Here is a 20,444-nt window from a genome sequence, read left to right as displayed (position 1 = left end):
TGTTACACTACCTGCCAGGCAGAAAAATGTACAAGCCCTTCTGTTTTTCCTAGCCTTTTCTGAAGAAGAAATGCAATACGTGTCAAGGCTTCTTAAGGTACCATAAGGTACTTCATGAAAAGCAAAAGCTAGTGCACACAGAAAAAACAACCAACCAACCAACCCTCTGCAACACTTTTCTCCTCACCACAGCTCAACACAGTAAAAGTTATCAATATAGATTATATAAAATACAGGAGATTAATTTTAGCAGAAACAGTTTGGTTGGGGAAGAACCTCATTTTTTCAAGGTATTTTGTTATTTCTCATGGGAAGATGCTTATATACTCCACTAGGAGCACTATTGGATGGTAAGGCAAGTCACTATAACTAAGATCGCTTCAAGAAAACAGAATCCCTAGATGTCAACAGCAAGATCAAACAACAGGGCTTTGAAATTTTGAGTTTCTGGCTTTCACTGGTCATAAAAAAGCTTAGTTACACTCAAACATGCAAATTTTTCTCATTTGGGACACTGAAATATTTTCCAAGTCTCAGAAGTAAAATAAAGGTCTGGTTAAACTGCCACTGCATAAGCTGGGCCTGTTTGTAAAGAAAGTGCATTGTACACAGCTCTGTAGAGGAAGAAAATATGCAACAAGTTTTATTCAGCGTAAGTCCACCAGCACGAAGATTACAGGAAATAGAAAGTGCATTAATAAAAGCTAGTCTTTACCAAAAAGAAAATATATTATTGATTCAAAATATCTTACACTTGAATGATGTAATAACTTATTCTAGGCATCTACTGATTAAGAGAAAGATCAAGAGACTGGCTGCTTCATAAGGAAATCTAACTCCCCAGTTACAGTCTGAGAATTTAGTAGAGATCACTGAGTCCAGCAGTCTTCCTTGCTTTCTGCATTAATGCCCTCAGCTGGAACTGCTTGCGAGACAGAAGACGAACATGCTGCAGAAGGAAAAAAAAGAACAGCTACCAACTGGGAGAGCTCTGAAACAATGATAATTATATGGCAATACAAATTTTGAAAGTATGACACACGGCGTGACCCAAACGGTTGGGGTTTTTTTTGGAAGTACTAAATGCATTAATTCACGGCATTTTCTTGGCTTAGGATAACTTTTGCAAGTGACTACCAAATGCAATCATTACAGTTTATTTTTAGTGATTTTAATAATTAACTCTTAACATATTCTTAACAAAGAGAAAAACAATCTGTACTTCAAGGTGAACTGAAGTCAAAGACTAACGCACTTCCTGTGGGAGAGAGAACAGTTCTTATAACAGCAGGTAAGTTTAACTAGCAAGCTATATAAGGAAATAATACGTCTCAGTGCATTGCACACTGGACATTAAAAGCAAAGCTGAAGTGGTAAACCTTGGGGAACTTGAACTATTAGAAAAAGGAAGAACTGGTAATATTTGTTACCGGGTGGCCCCAGTGCAGACTGTGACACTTTTGAACACTACTCTTCAGATCCAATAGCAATATTAATTACTGTTACAGAAAAAATTTAAGAAGTTTAATTCCAAGTTAATAAGTATTTTTAATATTTTCAAAATAGGTGCAGATCTGTATTCTACATCCATAGTGGACAGCACAGGAAATAAAAAGTTCAAAATAAAGCCAGATTATTAGATCTGACATTATGTAAACTTTTAGCATTAAGAACAGCAAAGAAATGGAATAAATTGTCTAGAAAGACCCCTGCTAGAGCTACAAAACTAGCTCGCTTCTCTAGGTCTCTCTCTGCCTTATTTCTTTCCTACGATTCTAACACTCTCAACTGGCTGCATCAGCAGAGGCATCCACAGACTGCAAGTGGAAAGCTGACTGAATACTCCAGTCACCCTTAAAGTTTCTCCAACATTAGGATAGAAGTCCAAAGGAAAGCTTATGTTGACACTGTTGCACCTGTCTAATGATAAATGACATGTCTGTAACGCTTTTAACGCTTTTTCCTTTATCTTAATTCTGGAATTCCTCTTTTAAAACTTATGTTCCAACATATAAGTATTTCTGTACTTACCAGCTCCCCTTCAGTCAAGAAATCACTAAGATTAATAAGCTGAACACAGGAGTTCAAGCTATTTAAAATACATGTTTTAAAATGCCTCAAGAAGCCTACCTTTAAAAAGACATCTAGATCTATCACTCCCCGTCTCAATGCTTCCCCAAGGTAAAAGATGGTGTCTTCAATTGCATTTTCCTCTGCATATAAGTTCAGGATCTGCTTGTAAAGCGGTGCCGTAGGAATGATAACTTCATCTATGTCATTATTTTCTGACTGACTTTCCATTTTTTCTAAGGCAGAACTGAGCTCCTCATCCTTCTTCTTGAGGAGTTCAATGTTCTTGTCGACTTCAGCCTGTAAACATTTAAGATGTTTATTTCATAGTTCTTAAGAGCTGAATGTCTTCCTGTTACACCACTGTTAAGATGAAAGATTTTTTAGAAATGCTGGCTCATTCTTTTCTTCTCTAGCTATCTCATTATGATTTTGCAAAAGAAAGAGCTACCACTCTATAGGTTTGGGACACTTCCATTTGAAAAGTAAAAGTTGATTTAGGCTATAATGTCAATCCATTACTGATTTACAGTTTTACAAAGACATTGTGACTAAAATCAGTGCCTCTGTACTAAGACACTGAAATGCTCTCCAGTGCTGTCGCACATTATTATCTAGAAACTGAGACACAATTATGAAAAACTCTCAACACCACTGACCTCATCTTTCTCGGGAATGAAGGGGAAAAATATCAATGCTGTTCCTCTACTATTGGACAATTATATTTGTAAGAGACAGAAATGGGACAATGTCTTTTAGAGTCACTGCTACTTCTGACTTGCTTTCTGTCTGAACACATGCACCTCAATCTAAAAAGAGAATACATGTTTTTAAAGCAGTATGCCAAAAGTTTTGATATTTGTATCATGCTTAATATGAATTAATCACATGCTTCTGTTCCCTACTAGAAATGCTCAGATACGGAGCTTTGTTTCATCTCAGCTTACCACTTCCTGATCCAGACGAGTTACCATCTCTTCCAGTTTCTGGTGTCCTTTCTTCAAGTCCTCTTCTGTCCGTTTCAAGGCATTGAGCTCAGCTTGTGCACGATCCATTTCTTCTTTCATTCGCCATCTCAATTTGTCACTGACAGCTGAAATAAGGGAAGCTCGAATGGTATCCTCACTGATGGTTCCATCTCTACTGGGTCCTGTACAATAAAATTCACAAACAAAAATTAACTATCTACCCTGTCTTCAATATAGGCCTGTTTGAAAAAAAAGGGGCTAAATTTATCTATCTACTTCAAGAATACAAGATAATAAAAGAAATTGTTTTCCATAACAAATTTCAGAAGTAATGAAGAGGCCACAGCGAGATACAAAACCCCATTCGTTCCCCTTACTATAACCCTACCACCACCACCTAATTCCCATATACCCAACCTTCCTTTAATTTAAAAATGGGCTGGTCATTTCCCCCAAAATCTACAAATATTGTTAGTCTGAATCTTTAAAAGACAACTGAATTTCTGGTAGATGCTAGAGGAATTAGCACATACACTCATTCAACCATGATTAATTTAACAGCTGGCTTACGATAGTGAATTTGCCTGTAGGTATCCTAATTTTGAGGCTTACCAATTATGCTGTTCATTAAGATTAATGAAAAATAAATGTACACTAGCAAAGCTAACAGAAAATAATGACGATAAAAAAAGAAGTTAACTCATTGTCCTTTTATATTTATGAAGACGTAAGAACAGTATTAAGTGACTAAAAAGCTAAAACATGATCTACGCTTCCCAATTGGTTTCACAATTGTCATCATCATTCAGCCACCCTGGGGCAAGGGATGGGAGGGCAGGAAAAAAAAAATGTTAATATAGAATATTCATCATTTTATTCAAGCAGTCTTCCTTTAACAAGCAGCATTTATTTAAGATTATATGGCAGAGAAAGAAATGTTATTCAATCACGATTAGTATATGGTTTATAGAAACGTTCTAGCAGACTAAAATCAGATGGCACGTTTTTTGTAGGCACACATTGTGTTACATTGGGCTTATCATTTCTTTATATTTAAACTTTTAAAAGATGTATCTTAACTTGGGAATGGGAAGAGCAGAGGAAGAGTGGTCTACAAAATAAGCTAAAGTCACCCATGAACAATCTGCAACTATTCTTCTTGGTTAAAATACTTGTTTCATGTTAGCTGAATAAAAGGAGTATGAGTCAAGAATACAGAGATTCTGTGAAATTAATTACATCATTTGATTCTAAAAAACCTGACAATAGCTATTTTAGGTAAGAATAATAAAAACATGATGATACACAGTTTGACTGCAGGCACACTAATTTGCAAGTTTCACTTGGTTCATCATACCCCAAAACTTAAAAAAGTGATGCAAATGCCCCCACTTGATCTGATTTATATTTCTTAAGCCTTTCACCCTGTTGCCAGTAAATAAGACCCTTTGCAGTATTTTGCCATCTGTTAGAACCAGCAACAAAAGCTGTCAAATGGCACCACACAAAACCAGGAATTCATCATCACTGCTTCTATGACAAGGAGAAAAGGACAGTGCTTCCCATACTGAGGAGTAAAACTTAACCTAGTCAACCTTAAACCATCGGGGACAAGGAGTTTATTCACTGTTTAGGACTTCTCATATAAGGCAGTTAGCTGTAAATATACATGTTCCTAACCAAAATAGAAAGATCAGATTTCACTTCAAAAAATATCATAATGTGATTTCAGTTACTATCTTCTTTACACAGTGAATTATTTTATAAGTTAAAGCCACAACCAGCAATCAGTTCTTCTTGTTTTCTGATATCCCTCACTCTGGAAGGTTTTAGACAAAGCTCACTTGAACAATAAAGCAGGAGAGAGGAAAGAAAGTCACAATATGCCTAACTGAAATTTCAGATAAAAAGTGATAGTAAATAGGAAAGAGCTCTTTGCACACAGAAGGGATCATTTAAAGTGAGCTGAATTAGATTCTATATGGCTTCTTAAAGAGCATGAACCCTTAGCATTTTCTGTCACTTCCATATTTAGCCCAGCTTGGGGAAGACTGTATGGCACATCGCCATTAAACCCAGAGAGCACTGAAACCTTTACACTGAGCCTTAACCTTTACCAGGCAGGGTCTGGTTTCAGAAGTGACCTTACTGAAGCAGCAAACTAGTAACTGAATCAAAAAGGTAATTTATGGCAGAAAGAAAAAAAAACAAAAACTGAAGGACTATTTGAAAAAATGGATATTGATAAAAACTCAAGCTACTCTGAATAAGTATTTTCATTCAACGCAAACTAAGCTCACTAAAGGAAACCCCCCCCGACACACAGTTCCTGATATGCTCCTAAATAAACTATGACAAATCATAGCACAACAACAGCAGAAAATAATTTATATAAGAAACAAACACTTGCAGTTGAAAGGAAACAGTTTATTATAAATACACTGAACGATTAAAGATCCATCTTTCTTTGCATTTCATTTGGCACAGAGACAAACCAAGTCTGGCAGGTGGGTGACTTTTACCTAGCTGCAACAAATGAGTTAGTCTAATGTTAAACCACCACTACAAAAATCTTCTGTTACAATGTAAAAGCAGATGATCTAACCCAGGAGCTGTGAAAAGTCTTCTGCAATACTGGCAAATACTCTAACCCTGTCTGTCTTCAGTGGGGATGAAAAGGAGGAAAAGAAACAAAATTGGACGCATCTGTATTTTGAATTAACTCTGTACTACATAAAAGCAAAATTGGACCTGTTTGAGAGAGACACTGCAGAAAGCTGATGTTCCCTAGAAAGGTTCTTAACACCTCACTGCATGTCTGACAAGGAGAGCCAGTAGCAACTATCAACCTCAAGGACCAAACAACAGCCCCCCAGCACTGGCTACTGTTTAAGCTACATAGCTGGGACAGCGGCTTTCTTGTAGCATGCATGGTAGACACACAGATACACCTCAGAGGGGAGATGACCACCAAAATGGTTAATGACTTCCTGAATTAGAAAAGCCTTTTCTGAAGGTTGAAAGAATTTGGACGCAAAGAATGACATCAGGCACAAGAAGAGTGCAACGCAAGACTTTTCATTGTTTGCAAATTTTGTAACAACAAACTCGAATATCTTGAGGGTAAACTCCTCCAGCTTCCTTTGCCAAGCTGTGAGCTTGCTTTGTGCCCAGATGGGTGAATGAAAATCTCAAAATACAGTTCTGGAGGGAAGAATACGCATGAATAACTGGGATTTTGCACAGTAAGTTAAGAACCCACAGATGCACTTTTAATTATGGTGAAAGAGATTACAAATGATGGACATTCTGAACGTCACAGAAGGGTCTGCACCCGACCCATGCTGCTGCTCCGAAAGGACTATCACTCCACTTCAAAGTTACACCACCTTCCTACTTAATTAGATGCTCTGTTTCACTGGTTCCCAATCCCGTACACGCGCTTACACTAAGCGAGGCACAGAGGAGAAACCAGACGCATGTATTTTGCCAACACAGGGCCACCGAGCAGCAGACTGGTAAGAGTCAAGATCTTGATCTACACGATCAAGATCTTGTCTTGGATAAGACTAGATTCTTTCCTGCTGAAGAGAAGAAAGAAGGAAGTAACAGGGAGCATTCAGAAGGAAGAGTGAAGAAGCAGGAAAACAAAGAAATTCAGTAACAATGAAACTCACTCCAAAAGCTTTGGAAACCTCTGTTCTAGATGGCTAGGTCTTTCGGAGTAAAGTGGATCCAGCAGATGACTAAACAAGGAAAAAAGTATATATTTTTTTTTTTTTAAAACCCAAATCACGAACACAAGAGTGATACAAACAAAAAGTCACTTATGGTCAAAGGGTGTAGAAAGAAGAAAGGTGCTTACATGCACCATTCGTCAAAATACTCCTAGAGCACAAACAAAGTGCTATAAAAAAGGAATTTACCACATTCCTGACTGAATAAAATATAATGCAAAGGGGTTTTTTTTCCATAAAATGAGTAAAAATGTTTAAAAAGATATTTTATTCTTCCTTTGAGTTACAATTTTTTTTTTCATTAAATGTCAGTGTTTTGTAAGGTCAGATTACAAACAAAACAATCCTTTTCCTCATTTTTCTCTTTACATGCAATTTTTGATAGGAAACTTCACTTCAAAGAAATACTTTCAAAGTTACTCACCAACAGTAGTCACAGGAGGCTGAGAAGGGTAGTGCTGAACACTAGTCGTTGCTGGAAATGGAACACCAGCTGGATAAGGATAGCTTGGATAGCTGCTTTGACAAAGAAAGATATGCTCAAGTTAGGTAAATATTTGTAAAATATCATCCATATATGTTAGTTTTACATTACTCTGTTAAACATTTATTTAGGTTTTAAGATGTCATCATTTTATCTGAGCCCCTATCTGTTTACTTCCTGGACAAACATTTGGATCATTTCAAATGATCCAAAAGTAATTGAAAAGAATCACTTAATCAAACTTGCCATTCTAAAACCCCAAAATATCCAAAATACACTATTCAAGCTATTACCTGACAAGCAGCAATTTCAATTCTAATAATTTTTAACAGAATAATTAACAGTCTTTAGTTTATATAAAGCTAAGCTGCTTTATATAAACATGAAAGCATTGTGCAAAATACTGCTGCAAGGTGAAACTTCTCCAGAAGTTCTCAGCCCTGTTCTGAGAGATGAAGGGAAGCTCATTATTTGTTTGTTCACTGAGATAATTGTCAGATGGGACATAACATCACAGTCTACCGAACTTTCTTTACTGTCGCAGCCAGAAACTACTGCATTAAGTATAAAATATGTTTACTGCCAACCAAAACAAGGACTCAAAACAGTCAGTAATAGACTGACAAAGCTCTGTTTATAGCAGGGGTAAACAAAATACTCCAGGAAAAAATGGACTGTATTTATTACAGAACAGATACAAAATAAGCATATTCTGTCCCCTTCAGCTAACTATAAATTTAATATTAAGTTCTTACAACTCTCTTTTCAACATTCACAGGTTATGGTATTTTATTAAAATAGTTCTATTATTATTCATTTTTGTGCAGACATTAAAAGCACTTGAAATAAATGCATTTAGGGGAAAAAAACATTAAGGGGTGTGTGTGTGTGTATATATATAAAAAACCCCTAAATGCTAACAAATCCTTATATCAGTGTTGTATACTACAGCAACTCCTCATATGCTCCTACCACAGAATCAAGTCATAAGGACAACACTAACAAAAATAACGATTATGTGGAAAAAATATAGATATGCACCAGAAGGCAGCTATCAGCTTCCTACAATTTGCTAAGACAGCACTGCAAGCCTTTTTGAAAAGATGTATTCCAAACAATTATGTAGCATGCTTAAAGAAAGAGTTTTGTTTTATAGTAATAAAAAAATATGGAAATCATTTTGTGCCCTTCAGTTTCTCAGTGTGCTCTGAATTAAGTCCAAAGTGCTTATGATGTATACTGGAGGCAACTTCCTAGCATCTAAATCTAAGCAGAATACTTTGAACGCAATGAACAAACATTAAAAATTGAATACAGGCAGTGCAATTCTATACATGAAAACACAAGACCTGTTTTGGTTAGTCATTTAAAAGGTACATATTTTTTAGGTTATTAGATATTTTAAACTATTTAAATTAGATATTTAAAAAACAAAACCAAAAAAGGTAAACATTACTACATTTCTGGAAACGTCTCGTTCTTGCCATTCTTTCCGTTGTTCCTTACAAGTTAAAGCTACGTCTTTTGAGTTGAAGTTGACTTTGTGCCACTAAGAATCACCAAGAACATCTAAAAATACTTAAAAAAACACATATTTCTTGACAATTTTTGAGAGCATCCACATGAAACTCTCCAAGCTAAATATTTCTTCTAAGTTTTCTAAAAAATAATCACTGATGTTTTCATTAACAATTCAACAAATATCTTCTGTATCAAATTTACTTATACAGAATACTGTGTAATAACCTCAAATTGAAAAAATGATACCCAGAGTAATTCCAGTTAGCCAGGCTTTTAGAATGGAGATTGAACAGACTTTGCTAAAAACTGGAACATGAATGGCCAGTGCAAAAGCCAAACTGATGTACAAACTGATTTTCTTCTAATATTCAAAGAACATTATGGAAACTTTTATAACTATTACTAGAACCTATTTTGCAGTGACTCATTTTCAGTTTTTAATGCCTATGAAACAACATCTAGCATAGGGAAGAAGAAAACAAGTCACAGTTCATATTAACCCATCAGTTGTTTTGTTCAATATTTTGAGTTGCTAATTACCCCAAACTGAAAATACTATTAAAAAAGAACCGTAGGGGTACGTATCTCTCTACGGCACGTAAATGTATCAACCTTATAAAAACTAATCCTTTACACAAGTAAAGCAATAGAACATCTAGGAGTTAAGTAAGTACTTTCTAAACATATTTATCGCCCATGTATCTTATATTTGAAGCAAGTGGCACTAAACAGGCTAAACCTTGCTCCAACTTTCTTTTAGCTATTAACAAGAATTCAATCTGCACTTTTAAATAAAACTAACATAATTATTATACTATAAATCCCCAAATCCAAATCTCACCATAAGAAAACACAAATAAGACTGGATTCTATTCAGTGACACCTTCTCCTGTATAAATGATGGTGCTTTGAAGGGGTTCTTACCTTGGGTTAGGAGTGTGTCCTGGTGGATAGGAAGAGATTCCACTTGGCAGGCTCGGCATGTAGGAAGCTAAACAAAATAACAATTTTGTATATTTCTACTTCTCAAAAGTTTACTATATGGGAAGACCACACAAGTGGGATGTATTTATACTGCGGTCAGATGTTTTTCAAAATATTATTGAACAATGAATACACTGTAACAGAATCAAGTATCAACAGTAAGAAAAGTCATTCTACCACGGATGAAGCCAACAACATGCACCCTGCATCCCCGAACACCATCGTTCCTCACAGCACTCCCACACATCTCCCATGCCCCGCTCGTGCAGCCTGGCGAGAGAGCATACGTGAAAAGGTTTGTTCAGAGCTCTCTGTGCCAACCGGCCAACACAGCTGCTTCATCTCAAAACAGAAAACTCCATGTGTTGACCCATTAGAATCTCTTCTCTATATCCAAACACATTTTCACAAAACTTCAGCAAACTTTTCATTTCTGAAGATTTTACCTCTTCCTGTCAACTTTGGTTGAAACTGGTCAGCACTTTTAGGAGTGTTTTTTTGTTGTTGTTGTTTTTTGGTTTTTTGGAGGGAGAGAATGAGAACTGACAGTTCAATTATACATTCCTTAGTACAGCAGGCTAAAACACCTTTGACTACAGATTTATTTTTTCTTAATCATTACTTTAAATATATATTAGCCTCTGCTTGAATAAAAAATAGATTTCAATTTAAAAATGCACAATGATTAGTTGTACGCTCAAGTAACATTAATCTGGAAGTCTCTGGATACATAAGAAAAAGTATCCACAGCAAGGGAAGTGAAAAAGCTAGCATGTCGTTAAAGATGACACACCTGAAGAGCTTTCCTTTTCCCTTTTTACATAACGGCTGAAAAAAAAGAACATAATCTTTCCAATGTAGCCATTATTCTCTACTCTCTGAATGGTATGTAATTTAAGTACCTTCAGAGTAGCCGGGCTTCTCAACAGCTGATTAGCCATTTAACAATCCGTTTATGTTCTTATCCAGCAATTTCTGCCGTTTAAAAGTTATACTTTTTAAAAACTTTTATCAGCACATATAAATGCCTAAAGTTTTAACACAGTCTTATCAATTTTATTTTTAGAAATCTTATAATTTTATTATAAAAAATAATACTTATTAATACTTGAATATACTTACTACATATTTATACTAATTTCAGGAACGTTATAAATAGCTTTAAAAACGCCAAGTTACTTTCATCCCTGAATGCTTTCAAATGATTCAATTTTTTTTAAAATTGTGTGCTTCATTTCTTAAACGGTATATCTAGAACTTAAAAATAAGATTAAATATCTGGAAAATAATGAAAAAAATTATTACACCAGTATATCCAAGTAGCTATCAAAAAATGTGAAAAACTTGAAACATTTTTGCTAAAATTACTTCAGTTATAGTAGCCTTGAGTATTTGTGACTACAGAAGTAGAAAATAACATGATGTTTCAGTGGATGATCCTTCCTTAAAGCACAATACAGCTCACAGTCCAGTCTCTAGTAAAAATATACTTGTACTGACACCCACTGTTCTTGAAAATTAGAGCAGTTCATGTTTCTTGAATCACCTAGTGCTCTTATAACAGGTAGGCTAGTGCTGGACAAGCTAAAAAAAACAAAAAAAACCCAAACAAACAAAAAACCCCCAGAACACTTGCTTTTAGTCCATCCATCTCTAATGTTTCCACCTGTGTTTGCTAATGCTTTTTCTCATGTGTTAGGAACTAACACCTTGTGGGAAACAGTTTCCTCTAGGAATTAAAATGACTACTACTTCAGTTGTACTATTATGATCTGATAAAAGCCATATTTCAATACAAAATAGTTATAGCCTTAAAAATATAGCAAACCCCCCCCCCCCCAAAAAAAAACTAACCACAAATGCTGTTGCACTACCATTAAGCAGGCCACAGCTAATCTGCTTCCCCCAGCTCCTCCTCCCAGACTTTGGCTTGACTTTATCTCATCTACTGTTTTTTTTCCCATCACATGTAGAGTTTTCTCTTGGATTTTCTTTCTCTCATTTTTTTTTCCACCTACCTATCCCTATTATTTAAAATAAGATGCTCCCAAAAGTTTAAATAAAAGCCTTAAAAAAAGCCTTGAGACCATTTGCAAGAAAACAAGAATGGGTGCCAAATCAGAGTACCAAATTAATAGAGAAATCTGAAAAACCGTGATGCATTTTTTTTTTCATTTTCAGACAGCAGTTATTAAAAATCCAAACAGGTGAGTGTGCGTGGGAAATAAAAGTAGCATTCTTTTGTGCATGAAGTTAATGGTTTTAGAAAGCTGCTAACAGATGGACTTGTATTATCAGAATGAAAAAAAATTTTGAAGCAGTTACCTTAAAAGGCTCTTTTTAAGGATATCTCTGAATGTTGACAGGTTACTGATATATATGTGTATATATACACACATATATATACACACACACAAACCTGATATGTTTTTCCCCTTCCAAAAGCCCAAAAACGCACACTATTTTTACAGCATAGTTCAAAAAGCTCAAGTACAGCACAGGTGAATTCATTAGTCATCAATATACAAAGCCACAACAGACTAGAGTGTATAATTTTTCAACAAACTATGCAGAGCAACAGTAAACTCTGGAATATTTGTGTTAGTATTTGTAGAACTTGGCAGTCATGTCCACTTACTAGTTGGCGGGCCCGTTGCCTGGTATGGTGGGTAGGCTGCTGAAACGGTAGGCCGAGAAAAGACTGGAGGTTCCTCACCAAACACCACAATCATCACCTGAATCAGTTCTAGCAAGTCTGACTGAGGCTGCGAGGGTAAGCAAATCAGAAGTTGTTCATTTCGGATAATGGACATCTTAACAGACTATAAATAACAAAACGGTACCATTTCACCAGCTCTCAAAAGCCTTCTTTTTACATATATATATATACACACACACACACACACATATATATATATACACATATTTAACTTCTGTTACAGACTCCTTTATAGATTCCAGCCTGGCTAGCTGGTACTGAAAACAACATAGCAAAATACAGCTAGAGCAATGTTTACACTCAGAATAAAGGAGGTAATAAATGGGCCCATATCAACTGCAGGGCAATATATGACCGAAGATGATTGCGTAATGATGGATTATAATAATAATTTTACATTTAAATCAGCTCTCCATCATGAAAATAAAGGTATCAATAACTGAGTTTTCAGACATTTCAAATTCATACAACATGTAGCTTTTGCTCAAGTTCAGAATGATGCAATAGAAAAAAGGTCTTCACATCAGTCTCCTGCCAGGGAAGGAAGCCTATGCTGCACTGTTTAATCAGACAAGCTGTCACAAAGGACAATTAACCAAGCAACAGAGAAAGTAATGTGCTGAACTTTAAGACCTCAAAAGTAATAAGTAATTGTTTTCATAAAAAAGTAAAACTGTTCTAAGTTCTCAAATAAGAATCATCATTTTTTTTATTTAAAAAAATCATACAAATATCTAAAGAAATTCAGGACAGCGCAATCTGAAGATTTCAGGCTCACTATACTTACGTGTTTCCACTCATGCAGATAAGGAAGGTATATCTTCCCATTTGCATCAACATGCTTCCCAGTTTTTATTGTCATAGAGCTAGTGGGTTTAACAAAACAAATTGGGGGGTTGAAAGGGTAGGTGTCCAGCAGCCACAAGCAAATTGGGATATTGTATGTGTTACCTGGGAAAGAGAAATTGAAATATTTTAAAGGTTAATCCAACTCTTTAACCGTCATTTTATAATCAGATTTTTAAAACACTGCTAAAACCAAAAAAATTCAATTACACAGAGGCAGATAACAGATGAAGCTGAAATCTACCAATGATCTGCTTAATGAAGAACTCCCAATATAGCCCCGAACTCAGCATTTCTCAGAACAGCTTATCTTTATGATTATCATTAACGACTAATACATCATCTCATTTGTTCTATAGTGTAACATTACTAGATCCTGATATCTGAATTACTGCAGCAACAAGTGGTTTGCAACCCTCATTCTATTGAGAAGCTTGGAAAACATGCAGTACTGAAAGAAAACATACTTTACAGAGCTCTATGAGAGTGAAGCATCAATGCTGCACACTAAAATTTTATTCCACAACAAAAATAGGAAAAATTTTCTTTAAAACATTAGACAATGGACAAGTAAGGGATTTCAAGAAAACAGGAATCACTGAAGCTGTGAAGATGAACCACTACAAATCTAAATCTAAGTCGCCTTTCATGTAATTTGGGAAAATAGTAATAATAACAATAATTAATAATATTAATGATAATAAATGCATACCTCTATAAGGCACAGGAATGGTTCCACTGAGACTCAGCAACTCCCTACATAACCCATCATTAAAAACTGAAAAGGAACAAACAGTATTCAACTTATGCTATGTTAATCTCTGTTCCAGTTATAAATATCTATTTGTTAGCATAAATTTTCAAAAATTACAAATATATAAGCTCCTCTTAAAACGTTCTGCTCTTGCACACCCATAGACTGAATGATTGCCTACGATCAGGTAATTTCTTGCAAATAAAGTATTTCTGAGAAACAAATGACCGATTACAATGTCAGTCGACACCCACTGCAAATAAAACTGTTTCCTTATTCAGAGCCCAAGTAAAACATAACCTGGAACCATACAAATTGCTACAAGGTCAATTTGGACTCGAATCTAATTTTTAAAAAAATCCTATTTCTTAGGATTATAAAGAATTCTTTATGGTTTCTCCAAAGAAGCATGTCAGCAAGAGCACTGAAAATTATTGGCCTGTAGGCATTTAATCTGTTACCTAATCAGTAAAGGAAATTTAACCAGCAATAATACAGTGTAGATAAGAGGAAGAATGCACAGCACTTGATTTGCTGCCACATAAGTTAGTCTTAGTTCACAAAACGCACAGCAACCCTGACTGAGTTGCTGTATCTAGTTTTCCGATCCTTTCAATCTGGTAGATTAGTCCGGGCTTAATAAATCAATTTTTGGTAATAAAATTTTCTTCATTTCACTGAAAGTTTCTAGTTATACCTCAAACGAAGCTCAGTGTACAGTTCTTTGGTGCTAATATTCTGCAGAGATAGGTAAAATATGTCATGATTTAACTGGGATATATATTTCATTATTGGATACAGCCTTGAAAATTATTTCAACAGCAATGTCATCATTTTCTCACTGCTCGGTTCACTACTCCAAACAGTATAATTATCTGTAAGCGGTTTTGTGCTCAACCTTTCCAAGGCAGTTTAGAAATAGCTGGGTAACAGAAAGGGGCTTCTCACTCAGCTCAAACCTATCTGGCATTCTGATCACTGAATCATAATGCGAACTTGCGAGCACTCTTCTGACCGTAGTCCTTTCGCTGTTATTTTTGATTCTCCAGCCACTGTAAGAATTTTTATTTCTCTGACAACTGCTGACTTGCATCTTTTCAAGTTAAAACTCGGTGATCTTCTACCTGTCCATGTCCCCTTTTAATACTTCTCATTCCTGACAGTAATTTAGAAAGCAAAATACTACAAATTTTTTTGTTGATATTTTAGTAAGATAAATTGGCTCACAGAGGGATCCAACAACTGACAGAGTTAACAATAAGTGATCAGGAACACAATCTCAATGGCTATACCAGCCCACTGCATCTCATTAAACCATGCCCTCAAAGCTGACCCGAGGTATCTTCTTCATTTAATGCACTGAAATCTACTCAGACCCTTTGAAACAGCTAACAAACAGTGGTTAAATCACTGCTAATTTATGTTACAAAATCCCTCATGCCAATTTTCCATATACATGACTATATCATGTATTCTTCATACGCTTAAGCACTGCCACAACAATTCACTTTTAATGAAGTATTTATTCATAGATTTATTGTACTTTTTCAGTAAACACAATTATAAAAATATCCTTATATTATAGCAAAGCTGAGTTTGTAAGATACCAGCAGTTTCTAGGGCAGCAATCGATTAGCTAGCAATATGCAATACGACTTCTAAGAGCGATCAGGTAAAAGCTGAGCTGTGAAAAATGTAATACTTCTTGGCACATTAGACATTTATTTTCTTAAGTAACCTTTCTATACTACTGTGTCTGTTTCCAAGGAAGTACTGATGTCAAAGATCAAGAAACTCAAATTCCATATTCTAGCTTTAATCTCCTTTTCCTCATAAAAACTACCAAATACATCTAAACTATCAGCAATACAATGCATTTTTTTTCTTGCACACAGACTTACCATATGAATCCATAACAGGTTTGAGGTCCTTGTACTGAGTAATAACACTGATGGTCTCCTGTACAGTTAGGTCTCTATACTTATACTGGAAAACAAAAGTGAAAGATTATATTCAGACACCAAATCTTCAGTATAATCTAATCTAGTTTTATTTCACCAAATAATAGTCTGAATTTATGAGAGTTTACACTGATATATGGACATTCTTCTCTGCTCTTATTTTGGAATAACAATGTTATTCTGCATATAACTTTACTGAACATTCCCTGTATAACTTAACCAACTTTAATGGGGTTTTAAGGTGTTTTTCTTCTCAAATGAGGGTCCGTACATCAAGTGATTAGGGGAAAGCTCTTGAATGCTTTTTTATTCACATTCTACCACAACCCACATTACATGTCATGTAAAGGCAAACATTGAGACATCCTATTTAACAGAAGTTCTCCAAAACAAACTACTGTATACCTTTAAAATTGGTAAACACATGATATTTTTTGATTGAAGTTAAGACTGTGATGGATTGCCTCTTTAAAATTAAATTTTAAGATACTTTTTGACAAGGTAGCGTTCCAGTGTTGCCATCTTTCTACAGCTAAGGTATTACTATGGGAGATGGCAGGGGGTGTTCATCCCTGTTCATCGAATAAGAATTGTTACAATCAACAGAATTAAATCTATTTCATTTAGAAAAGGCAAAGAAAATCATCACATTCTCTTCTGGTCATATACAATAACCGCAAGGTAGAACTGCTCTAAATGATTTAATGAAGCTTTTAAAATTCGCAGTACGACAGGAATGTGAATAAAACAAAGGAAAACTATGAGAAGAGAAACAAAAGAACATCCTTGGCATCTCTGAACCAAATATGACATTTGAAACATTCCTGCTATATGGCTATCTATGATCTGAACCTCACAGACACCATTCATAGCATGTTTCAAAGTATCACAGTATTTATCAATATTTTAATGTATTTATCAACTAGAAAGCAGAGCTTTCAAGGCAGCGTATTACCAATAATAATGCTGGTTTCATGACCGCTTTCTTTTACTGGGAGCAGGAAGTAACTCAAACCACAGATCTGCAAAATACAGGTATGCTACTACAGAATTTAACAATCTCAGAACTACAGTTTGTAGACAACAAAGCATATGCTCCTGAGCAGCAGAGAGCTGGCTCACCACACGGTGCAGTGGCCATTCCTCCTGCTAATTATCATTTAAAAAGAAAAGCTAACAATATAGCCCCTTGCCAACATTTTCAGTGTAATAAAAAAAGCCAGTCTTCAGACATCACATGGACACGCACAGACATTGTCCTTTTGTTCAACCATGAAAGGAAGAGAAGGGGCCCAACACCACGAAGAGTTTGATACCCAAAGCACATACAGATTAACAATATTGGAATAAATTAATTCAAATGTTATCCAAGAGCATCAAAGTGCAGTGTTGTAGCTAAGAGTCACCTCTGCTCCGACAAAGACTCATACGAGCAATGAAACTTAGAAACTATCGTTTTCTTTTCTACAGTTTACTGAGACTGATAAGGAAGCAACTACTGTGCATTACAACTCTTACTCAATGAACAGAGATGAACACCCCCTGCCATCTCCCATAATAACACCTTAGTCTGTTGAAAGATGGCAACTCGGGAATTCTACCTTGTTAAAAAGTATCTTAAAATTTAATTTTAAAGAGGAAATTCCTCACAAAATGATTCTGGGCTTCCCATTACCTATGGCAGCAACTGTCAAACAAGGCGCAGTCTAGGTAGAAATGGGGACTCGAGAGAAAAGCACAGAAGGCACCCTTGAGGGGAAAAGCAAGAATCTCAGAAAGACTTCATTCAGTCACTGCAGCAGCTGCACCTGTGCTTTGGGGGATGCTGTGCTTTATCTTCCCAAAACACCCAAGAGCAAAACAGCCATATGGCCAGGCTGCAAAAAGCCTGGTGATCTCATTTGCCACCACTGAGTTAATATGCAGTATTCATTTTCAGGCTGATTTTTGCTTATGACTCTACGCATGATTCTACGCATAAAGTAATAGTGTTTGTCCAGTTCCGATCAGATGCATGCCTGTCACACCGTCTTTAAATCATGTAAATTATAATGATTTAATTTTATAAAGAAATTCCCCAAAACAAAAAGCCGAACTTGCTTGCAGTATTTAGAGTCTTAGGGGCTCTGGTTTCAATTTTCACCTGGAGAATGGCACAACTATCACCACATAACGACTTCCTCAGAAAGAGACTTTAATGTTTCCTGAAATAGGGTTGTTTAAAACAAAACCAAACCCAAGCCATCCTAGCCAGCAAAGCAGAGCTCCCTTTCCGCCTTCTTTTTAACAAGCTGAGGCCAAAGAGGCTACACAAGACAGCGGCCCGCTCCGCAGCCGTGTTGCATTTCAGTGCCTCACAGCCCCGGCCAGGCGGAGAGTTTCCGTTTAGCACGTGACGGTAAGGGAACGGGGCCCGGGCACAGACGCCGCGTCTCGTGCGACTACAAATAACGTTTTCAGGGCTGTCGCTCCTCCCTTCAGAAACGAACTCCAGCTTCCAGCTGGCCGGACACAACTTTTTTTTATCCTGCTCGGTCAGAAAGGCGGCCGCCCCCGGCCCGGCCCGGCCCGCCGCCACCCCCGGCCCGCCGCCGCCCCACTACCTTGGCGAGCATCTTCTTGAGCTGGCTCTCGGAGAACGCCATGGCGGCCGCGCCTCCCCCGCCCAACCGCCGCCGCCGCCGCGCGCCCGCCGCCGCCACACAACGGCCGGGCCCGCGCCTCCCCGCCCCTACATAAACAGGAAGCGGCGGCCAGCTCCGCTTCCGGCGGCGACGCCCGCTTCCGCCCGGCCCTGACGCCACTTCCGGGGGGCGGTGTCACATGGCGGCGGCCCGCAGCCCTGCCGCGCCGGCGGGAGACAAGAGGCTTCTCGCACACTGCTTTTCCGGACTAGTTTATTTGCAAGAGCGCAGGCCGAGCAGCCGGCCAACATACACAGTAACGACCCAAACCACCCGAGCGGGCGTCCCCGGGCGGAGCAAGCAGCTGGGAGTGGCTCCCCCTGCAGCGCCAGCACCGCCAGGTCCGCTCCGCTGTCATTCATCTGAGGGAGGAAACGCATAATCTCGGAGACCCTCCGGAAAAGCCGTGTTCTAGCAGTGCTTTCTGTATCAAGAAGTACCTTCCCTTTACAGTATGACTACCATCTTAAAAAAAATCCTTTGTAGTGCAGTTTGTCTTTAAAAAGTATTTTTGGGAATTATTTTCCCATGACAATGTAAAGTGCCGTTTATTATTGCCATTGGTCAAGCTGTGGTCCTTTGTGTATTTTTTTCCTTTAAAAATAATTATTTTTCTTCTAAATAGCAAAGATTTGTTATTCTAAGACACAAGCATCATCAGTTAAAAGAGTCAGCAACTTTTAACAATTTAAACCATTGATGAAGAAAAAAAAAAGGCAAAACACCTAGACTATTTGCATTAAGATAATGCTCCATAGATTAAAACACAACACCCCAAAAAACAATGTAGCAAACGTTAATTCTAGGAAGACTTTTTTTAAGAGAAACCCCAAGAGTCCAGCCATAGTGTTTTTGGCTTTTTTTCTCCAAATATAGCAGCTAAGTTGGTCTACCGTAACCATCAGTAATTTTGTCCCATCACTGAATACTCCCAAGAAGGAAATCTGAGTACATCATGAAAAATCAGCCTATTCAGAAAAGGTTCATCTTAATTCTGAGATCAATATAAACTCAGCATTACTTCCAAGTCTGCCTCTTTGCAAGATATAAATGGAAGGCACAAAGGAATAGGTCTTTAGCTCTTACATATATCCTACTTTGGCTTAGAAAGCTTCATCAATAATTAAACAATCGTACCTCAAAGCTTAAATATAGAATGATGTTCTTAAATGGCACACAGCAGGAGTGGACTCCACATTTCTCTTCTGCTGTAGTTTGTACCCTGCAATTTGATGCTGAGGTATAATCAGGATGAATACAATCTTTTCTTACACCAGTGCAATGAATCAAGATAGTTTAGAACAGAAAAGACCCTTTATCTTGATACCATATGCTTTTTGATTTATCTAAAAAAGCATTCTGCTTTTTCGCCACTTCCTTGGCCTCCTGGTGAAAGGTTACAGAGTCTGTTGCCTTCTCAATTAGCCATATTCCCCCCAGTCTGATATGAGGCTTACTGACATCAACTGGCTTTGGATCAAGGCCTGAACTCCAGATATTTCTGCATTACTCAACTATCAACTATTTTCTTTATTCCATTCCTAACCCCAGCTCCTCCCCATTAGGGAGAGCACTTGCACCAATACTGCACGGGGTACAAGTGCCACATCTATATACCAAAAAACATAGATGCTTTAGTATTCTGGAATAAGAGCAAACAAGTCATGACAAGAAAGTCTCAGACATCATTAAACATAACAGAAATTCATATGCAAT

The 20,444-nt window shown here is 37.0% G+C and overlaps 1 protein-coding gene across 2 annotated transcripts; it reads right to left on the bottom strand.

Moving 5' to 3' along the window:
- Positions 1–615: 615 nt before the first annotated feature.
- On the bottom strand, positions 616–18,758 carry TSG101 (tumor susceptibility 101). 2 transcript variants are annotated; one of them, XM_067296042.1, is made up of 10 exons: positions 18,648–18,758; positions 15,985–16,069; positions 14,042–14,107; positions 13,271–13,434; positions 12,403–12,529; positions 9,705–9,771; positions 7,200–7,294; positions 3,018–3,220; positions 2,131–2,370; positions 616–949 (listed from the first exon to the last, which is right to left on the bottom strand). In XM_067296042.1, the coding sequence occupies exons 1-10, from the start codon at positions 18,687–18,689 to the stop codon at positions 860–862; spliced, it is 1,179 nt and encodes a 392-aa protein (XP_067152143.1). In that variant the 5' UTR covers positions 18,690–18,758; the 3' UTR covers positions 616–859. The 2 variants fall into 2 exon arrangements, with proteins under 2 accessions (XP_067152143.1, XP_067152144.1); XM_067296043.1 differs by having other exon boundaries at positions 7,200–7,291; positions 18,648–18,757.
- Positions 18,759–20,444: the final 1,686 nt, after the last annotated feature.

The sequence above is a fragment of the Apteryx mantelli genome, chromosome 4, assembly GCF_036417845.1.
Source record: "Apteryx mantelli isolate bAptMan1 chromosome 4, bAptMan1.hap1, whole genome shotgun sequence".
NCBI classification, from domain to species: domain Eukaryota; kingdom Metazoa; phylum Chordata; class Aves; order Apterygiformes; family Apterygidae; genus Apteryx; species Apteryx mantelli.
The sequence above is the reverse complement of the archived record's forward strand: the minus strand, read 5'-3'. Positions and strand labels throughout refer to the sequence as shown.

Excerpts from the sequence above, each read along its gene's own strand:
- TSG101 (XM_067296042.1), bottom strand. The coding sequence starts at position 18,689 with ATGGCGTTCTCCGAGAGCCAGCTCAAGAAGATGCTCGCCAAG. Across the intron at positions 3,221-7,199 it reads GCCTCCTGTGACTACTGTTG|GACCCAGTAGAGATGGAACC; the intron begins GTGAGTAACTTT and ends TTTATTGTACAG. Across the intron at positions 2,371-3,017 it reads CTCGTCTGGATCAGGAAGTG|GCTGAAGTCGACAAGAACAT; the intron begins GTAAGCTGAGAT and ends AAATGTTTACAG.